The sequence below is a fragment of the Megachile rotundata genome, chromosome 5 (genome assembly GCF_050947335.1).
Source record: "Megachile rotundata isolate GNS110a chromosome 5, iyMegRotu1, whole genome shotgun sequence".
NCBI lineage: Eukaryota > Metazoa > Arthropoda > Insecta > Hymenoptera > Megachilidae > Megachile > Megachile rotundata.
The window spans coordinates 21,355,071-21,363,467 of record NC_134987.1 but is presented as its reverse complement, the minus strand read 5'-3'; the positions used below and the strand labels follow the sequence as shown (position 1 = coordinate 21,363,467).

General features: G+C 33.7%; 2 protein-coding genes across 10 annotated transcripts; one reads left to right on the top strand and one right to left on the bottom strand.

Moving 5' to 3' along the window:
- The first annotated feature begins 12 nt into the window (after nt 1–12).
- Nucleotides 13–6,028, top strand: ClpX (Caseinolytic protease chaperone subunit). Of its 9 annotated transcripts, none has more exons than XM_076531581.1 (8): nt 234–553; nt 615–949; nt 1,463–1,608; nt 1,687–1,884; nt 1,953–2,101; nt 2,200–2,389; nt 2,654–3,555; nt 3,654–6,028. In XM_076531581.1, the coding sequence occupies exons 3-8, from the start codon at nt 1,539–1,541 to the stop codon at nt 3,903–3,905; spliced, it is 1,761 nt and encodes a 586-aa protein (XP_076387696.1). In that variant the 5' UTR covers nt 234–553; nt 615–949; nt 1,463–1,538; the 3' UTR covers nt 3,906–6,028. The 9 variants fall into 9 exon arrangements, with proteins under 9 accessions (XP_076387698.1, XP_076387696.1, XP_012140491.1 ...); XM_012285101.2 differs by having other exon boundaries at nt 234–557; nt 870–949; XM_012285100.2 differs by having other exon boundaries at nt 234–557.
- Nucleotides 5,948–7,680, bottom strand: LOC100878962 (mitochondrial outer membrane protein SLC25A46). The gene is made up of 5 exons (XM_003703225.3): nt 7,515–7,680; nt 7,133–7,415; nt 6,909–6,965; nt 6,561–6,837; nt 5,948–6,469 (listed from the first exon to the last, which is right to left on the bottom strand). Exons 1-5 carry the CDS (start codon nt 7,678–7,680, stop codon nt 6,056–6,058), a joined length of 1,197 nt encoding a protein of 398 aa, XP_003703273.1. The 3' UTR covers nt 5,948–6,055.
- Nucleotides 7,681–8,397: the final 717 nt, after the last annotated feature.

Sequence of the window (8,397 nt, the reverse complement as noted above, 5' to 3'; positions counted from 1 at the left end):
GAGTTAGTAAAGCGCGCGAGAGAGAATATCGAGGACCGTGAGACGCGATTGAGTGGGGGATCGCCCGAGCGGAAGGGGAAAGAAGACTAAATTTACGATTGGTCGAAATTCTTTGAAAAGTTGACTTTGATTAAAATCGACTTCAAGGCAAGGTAAATGAAACTGTTATTATTGACACATGTTCAAACATCTATTACTACGCACGTATAGTACATCTACGTGTATATGCTCGCGACAACGTATATGCGCATCCATATATTAAGCGCCCTCGAGTGACCGCACGCGTTCAGACGTACCGACGTTTTGTTATTTTCTACAAACGTCACTACGTCTGAATAGTGTACGGTCGCGTAAAAAACATTAACAAACATTGATTTGAAATTTTATCGCTAAATAAATGGATAAAGTTTGTTTACGAGTGAGAACAAAGTAACCGAATTAATGGATCGTGATCGTGACGTTTATATTATTAAAAAGACATTCGGCCATTAGTGGATCAGTGTTTCGTGACCGTGACTGACTTCACGTATACGTATACACATATATCCGCCACGTATGTAAGTACGTGTTTACAAGAACCTATCATATGCCTCCAATTCTCTCAATATTTTTAGATATTTCATTGATATGGAAATTATTTCCTCTCTACTTGAACATCGGTTATTATCGACCAAATTTTAAACAAGCAGGAACGTTATTGCACGTTATTTAAATATTTCGGAGGGAATTCGTTCAATGTCCTTGAACCATGCTTCGAACGATTGTTGTACCTTATAATGCGATGTGTCAAATAGTCGTTTCTTTAAATTAATTTGTTTCTCTGATTCGTTCCTGATAACCAACCCGTATTGGATTTTTTGGATCGTTAGATTTCTTACATATTTCGTGACAAAAATGAATAAATTATGAGTAACGAGGAACAGTTTATACGTTCGTATTAATTTGCAAGGTTAGTATCTTCAATATTTTAGTATATTTGTTAACTGCGAGCTGCTCTTTCAATGTTTATTTTTACATTGACATTGCGTTCGTCTTCATATTTTGCTTTCGAATGTGTACATTTCGGTCGTGTTTCTTTACTGCGCTCCCACTCGATCTGTATATTCTGATACCCTCTGTTTTGAAATTTTCTTATTATCGCTATCTTTTTATCGTTACACGAATGATACATCGAATTTAACTGCTCTTTTTTTTCGTCTTTCTTTTTCGTCTGGTACGAGTTTTAAGCAATTATTATCAAAATTTTATTATTGCTTGCAATTATTTTTTACGGATATTTTCTTTGCAATCGGCAACAACGACACGAATCTTGCAATATGATAACAAGTTCATTTTTTTTTTTTTTAGCAGTATATATGACATTTTTTTTTTTTAATTCTATAACTTTTATAAATTATACAAACAGATAATATATCAAATTATTCTGAGTACTCTGCTTTTATTGCGTTTCGTTTTAATTTAGATCGTGCCTAGAGGAGTACTAACAATTATCGTCGAATACTTTCTTACGCATTTTTCTTCTTCGTATAAATTAAAAGATGAGCTGTGTCCGTTGCTGTTTAATCAGCGCTGGTCGTATAGCGTCTGGGACGCATGTAGCCAACCATGGTGAGTACTGGGATACGTGCAATGTATGATATTATTTACCTTTGTTCGTTTATAAATAATTAACTATTTCTATATTAGTTCACAAAATTGTAAGAGTGGCTATCACTAGATCGTTGACGATCAGTGGTACTTTGGGAAAAGCACCCACGGAACCTACTCCGCCTGGTAAAGATAGTAGTAGCGGAGTATCTTCTGTTGGTAGTAACGGAGGGAAGAAGAATACGCTTACGTGTCCGAAATGTGGTGATCCTTGTACGCACGTAGAAACTTTTGTGTGTGAGTAGAGACACTAGTAGTGAAACATGATACGAGTCATGTAAGATACAACAACATTTTTTTATTAGCATCAACGAGATTCGTGAAATGTGAAAAATGCCATCACTTTTTCGTTGTTCTATCGGAGGTAGATTCGAAAAGAAGTCTTAAGGAAGCCTTAAGAACAGACGACACGAAACAAGGATTTTACAGAAAACCACCACCACCGCCAAAGAAGGTAACTAATCGCTATAAAATCGAAAATGTAGATAGAATATTTCAATATAAAATGAAAGATCGATTATAAAATAAATTGTTATGTGTCGGTATTTTCAGATTTTTGAGTACCTAAACAAACATGTTATAGGACAAGAGCATGCTAAAAAAGTTTTGAGCGTTGCTGTTTATAATCACTACAAACGAATCTATAATAATTTTCCAGTGCAGAATTCGATGCCAGGTTCCATTAACACTACTGGTACACAAGATCTGAATCATCCCTTCACTCATAGAGGTCTTAAGCCACGTAAATAATAGTTTACCGTTTCATACCGTTTCCATAAACTACAAAAAAAAAAGAAAAAAAGAAAAAAAAAATAGAAAAAAAAAACTGATACTAACGTTAAAGATCATCGCATTGACGTTTTCACTTAACATAGATTAACTGTAATTTTACTGTTCGGAAGTAACTGAAATCTTGATTGAAATAACAGTTTCTAAATACTATACTGTAACTTTATTTAAATATTCGAAAATTCTAATTGACGATAATTATGATTTTTCATTGTAGATTTATTGCATATTTCAACCGTTGGAAATTCGCTTGGTGTTGGTTTCCAACAGTTTCCAACAGGAAACGAACATAAATCGACTGATAATCAGTCGACCTCTGGATCAGATATTTTAGACAGTAAGCAACACCAGTTGAAATTAGAGAAAAGCAATATTCTACTACTTGGCCCAACTGGTAGTGGAAAAACGTTACTCGCTCAGACGATAGCTCAGTGTTTGGACGTACCTTTTGCTATTTGTGATTGCACAACACTGACACAGGCGGGATATGTTGGCGAAGATATAGAAAGCGTTATCGCGAAGCTACTACAAGATGCCAATTACGTGGTCGATAGGGCACAAATGGGAATCGTATTCTTAGACGAAGTGGATAAAATCGGTGCCGTTCCTGGTATACATCAATTACGAGACGTTGGCGGAGAAGGTGTTCAACAAGGAATGTTGAAAATGTTGGAGGGTACAATCGTAAACGTACCCGAAAGAAATAGCTCGAGAAAATTGCGTGGAGACACGTTACAAGTTGATACTACAAATATTTTATTTGTTGCTTCCGGTGCTTACAATGGATTAGATAGACTGATTTCACGTCGTAAAACCGAAAAATACCTTGGATTTGGTGCTACGCCCTTTAAGGAGAGTCCTGGCAGAAGAGCTGCAAATTTAGCCGATGTTGCAAACATGTCACCTTCTACAGAAAAAGATAACAAAGAGAAAGATCTATTGTTACAACAAGTGGAAGCCAGAGATTTAATCGATTTTGGTATGATTCCCGAATTTGTTGGCAGATTTCCTGTTCTTGTACCTTTTCACACTCTGGATAGGGATATGCTGGTCAGAATATTGACGGAGCCTCAAAATGCTATGGTGCCCCAATATCAAATGTTGTTTTCAATGGACAAAGTACGAACAAATTCATCGATTTTATCAAATTTACTCGTGCATCTAATATTTTTTCTTTATAAAATTTACTATTGTCAAACTCGCCTATTTGTTTATAGGTAGAACTGACATTCACCGCGGATGCGTTAAATGCTATAGCGTCATTAGCGATGGAAAAAAAGACGGGCGCAAGAGGACTTCGTGCTATTATGGAAGCATTGCTTTTAGAACCTATGTTCGAAGTACCAGGTAGCGACGTAATGTCTGTTCATGTAACAGAAGGTTGTGTACGAGGACAAGAAAAACCGCAATATGTTAAAAGGCGCGATGTCCCTGAGGACGAATTACAAGCTCAACATATACAAAATTAACAAATACTTCATACAAAAGACACACCCCACGTTTGACCGATTTTCCTCGAAAAAATGATACAATTGTAAACAATTACTTCTTAATTCTGAAATTTCTTTTCTTATTAAACAATTAAAATTATAGTACAAGTTACATCGATACGAAAACGGGTCGATGCAGACGAAATTTCGAGGATATTATACCGGTTTCATAAAAGTATGTATATGTGTATATAAATCGAGTCAATCAGTGGTTCTTTATTATACGGAGTGGACCAATATACGGAATAGGATTTATGTCGATAACTTTTTCATTAATTAACTAATTTCAACTAATAAGCAATGTGTGCTTAATGTGTGAAGATTTTTTTGACTCTCGTTGCCTTACAAAGTAAGGCTCTTTCGATTTCATTGTATATAACCTTAATTAATATTAAAGGTACTAACGTTCGAATTTTTGCGAGAATGATTCTTCTTAAGCTATTCGACTGTACACTATTTATTCATGTATTTCCACAGAATGTATTGTTGTGGGAAAGAAGTTCGAAGAAAGAAATCCTAGTTTTACTTGCTACTTCCTTCGCTAAATTTATCTGAACGACTCTCCCACGACTCAGTTATAGTATACATATATGTATATATACTTGCAATGAAAACGTGCACTACAAGTTTACTAACAAAAAAGTTATTTACTTGTAAAATTTTATTCTGCCCATTGGTCCACTTTGTACATACGTGTATATACAATATACACACACTTATATATATGTATGTGTGTGTATATATATATATAAGTACGCGAGCATCGCGTAAACACACACACACACGATCGAATAAATAAATTTATCCAAATTTCACTTATTAAACAAAGTGAACAAAAATCTAATTGCAGATAGAATATACAGTTGTGTAGATTGTAAATATTTTGACCGCATATACGGATATATAAATATTTCTGTCTTTCACGAGTCTAATATTTGTTCGTATATTTTGTGCGTTACTGCATTGTAACAGATAACGAAAAACAAAAAGCGACAAACAAATAAACAAAATCAGTCGTGTTTATCAAGTCTTGCGTACTGTAAAAATATCGTGCAATGTATGCTGTGTTGAAAAGTTCTCCCTGCATTACACGAAACATTTGCAATTAAGTACATGAAAAGTATAGAATATCAGTACAAAACAAAGTATGTACTGATGCATACTGTCATGTGTATATGGTATATTTTAAGAGTCGAAATGTCTAGCGAAACGCTTCGTTTCAGATCGATTCTAAACAGTTGAAATAAATGATGCTAGAACAAAAATAATAGGGAAAATAATTTTTAGGAAAAATTTTAAATTATATAAAAGATATTTGTTTTTAAAACTCAGAATGACGTTATGTTAATAAATAGAACAAGGATTTTTGTAATATATTAAATAAATTAGAAAAAATAATAAAAGAAAAAGTAAGAAATGAATATATTTTGCGAAAATGATGATAAACTATTTGCTGGTCAATTATTTGATGTTTTTTTATTTGATTTTATTTTACAAATATTCAATAGATGTAATTGAAAGGCTGTGTAATATACGATGCAAGTTAGTAGAAAAATGTAAGTACTGGTGTAAAATTGTAAGAAGCGTTATCGAACATAAATTGATTGATAATAAATCAAAAAGTAACAGTAGACGAATAGAAATATTTTCGACGACTGTGTAACTTGCATCTTTACGGCGATTTTAATTTCTACAATCGAAACATTCTGGATAGAATAATATGTGTATGTCATTCTAAAAAATATTTAGAACAAATAAACTGGCTTTTTTATATATACAATTGTGGTTTTAGCATTTTACACTGTAATATACCGAAGCTTAGATAATTTAGAATTTCTTTTGTTTTCATTAACGTGCTTTTAAACGTTAGTAACTTAAGCTACACATACATGTGTATATGTATATATGTATATACACCTAAATAGGTACATAATACTTTCAGAATAAAATTTCATCAATAAAATTTATTTTAAAACGAAGGGAAAGGTTAATACGATAACGGAGTGATTGAAACTGTCAAATTCTCAATATCACATTTACCACTGTACGATCTAGATATACATGAAACGTATCCTTAAATAAACATTACTTATCGATAATAAGGTAGCATGAAAAATTTTCTCCACCTTTTACATATCATTATAATACCAATGTTGCGATTGATCACGTATTGGTTTTGGCTTCGGCCTTAGTATCGTTTCCAATTCTGTCACGATCCATTTAATTACTCGTACTATTACAATATTTACGGTAAATTCCAAAAGAAAAGCACCAAATCCTTTATATAAACCAAGAGGACCTTCGGTAGAAATGATTGTACTATAACAATCGCGTGCACCACTATATCCCGTTAACAACGGTGTTACGCTACGTCCGGTATCCAAATTATCGATAATAGTACGTGTACCCTGAAGATGAAGTCTATAAATGACCGTTTGCCAAGGATAAAACAATGCTTCGGCGATAAACGTAGAAATCAGTGCCGAGCGAAGTTCAATGTCTTGCAGAGTTGCTTCGGATAGTAAATCTCTGCTGTACGCACCCTGTATATAACATATAAACATAGTAAAATATGTATCTGACGGTTATTTACGTACGAACGATGTTTTTCATTTTCATTAATATAAAGTTTACCCTTAGCTCTTGAGAATGTTTTTGTCTGATGTGCATAATACGACTAGTAATTCCCCGAACAGCCAGAGTAAAAAGATATTTGGACACTTTGTAAGCGATAGTTGGTGGCAGAAGAGCGTATATAGGAATTAGTCTACCCTTGTTGTTCACGTCGACCAAACGAATAGCGCCATCTCGAAAAACATCTAAGATTCCAGGACTTTCAGACGCAATTTCGGACTGTACAGTCTCCACTAACGATGCGGAGTAAAACGGCGTGATTAAACCTATAGAGACACTGTCATTTCGTCGGATTAATTTTTAGTAAAGTTTATAACAAGCGAAATATGCGCGTTAACGTCTGTTTACCATTTCAGAAGAATGTGTTGACCGAACGCTTTTAACGAGCTATTACACGTTATTTCCCTAAAAGCAGTAAATCTCTTATTAATTTAAAACCTTAGATAATATCAATTTCACGTTTCAAGTTCATGCTTGATGGAACGAACTCAAGATATAATATAATATAATATAATATAATATAATATAATATAATATAATATAATATAATATAATATAATAGGTAGATTTACTTTGGCCACGGCGTAACTTTAGAAATAAAATCTTCTACGGCTACCAGCATCCCCTTGACGAGCAGAACCGAACCAATTCCTTTCCATAAAGTGTTTATTCCTTGAGTTTGATGAAGACGTATGACTACAGGTATTAAGGTAATAGGTACTATGTGATATTTGTTCAATCCTGGATTTACTTGACATTGTCTCCTTAAGACAATGAGAGGGTGAACTAGTAGGGTTTCCGCGATTAAAGTTGCTAATCCACATCCAGCAACCATGTATTTTTTTACAGAAAGATCTAAAACACGAAGAAGATTTGTAACGGATTTTCTTCGTTGATATTTACCAGTAATCGAAAAATTTGTCAAGTACTCTTTTTTGTTTTTCTGAAACTGACCTTCCTCGGAAGGAGGACTATCTTCGGCCAAATGATGTACAGCAGGAACATCTAAAGGACGAATAACCTCTCGTCCTTGATAAATGTACGATAAATTGTTTTCATTTTCCCAAGACTTGACAGATTTCCCTCGATACACTCTTTCGTAGCTTTCTAGGCCCGCCATTGTTTAAATAACCTATTTTCAAATATTACTATTGCACATTTTAAAAACAGAAGTTTTGCAGATAAATATCTATTTCGAAAAACTGAAAAATTATATCTTTATCTAACCATGTATATATGGTGAAAATCTTGTACGCAACTCTTCGCATACATGCCGTATACATAGTACGTAACCGTCAAGCTATGCAACCTAACAATTAAAAAATTACTTACGTAATTTGTCCGCGTTTTTATTTTCGTTTATTTATTTTCGAATAATAAAAAATAACAATAACAAATTCATTAAATAACGAAGATTTATTTGGTTCGGTTTCAATTATTTACATAAACGCAGTGGAGAAAATATTTGAATAGAGGAAACGAGTGAAAACATTGAAAGTGCGCCATCTCTGGTTACTTTACGTATTAGATACGACACGATTATGCGAAACGTACCTCGGTACGTCTTCGAGGAGAAGCAACTTCGAGGAGTAGCATCTACCGCGAAAACGTACTCGGAACATTTTCTCAAGGAACAATGATAAGAATTTCAGAATCGATCGCGAATTTTCGTTAAATCGTTAACTTACGATTTTATAAATCCTTTATAGTTTGACGATGCACAGAAATATTTCTGTTATTCCATTTTTAATCCGAAAATTGTTTAACATTACCTTTCAAACATTTCAAACATTTGCCGTCTCGCTGAAGTACCCTCTTTCTCGTTTAAACGTGAAGC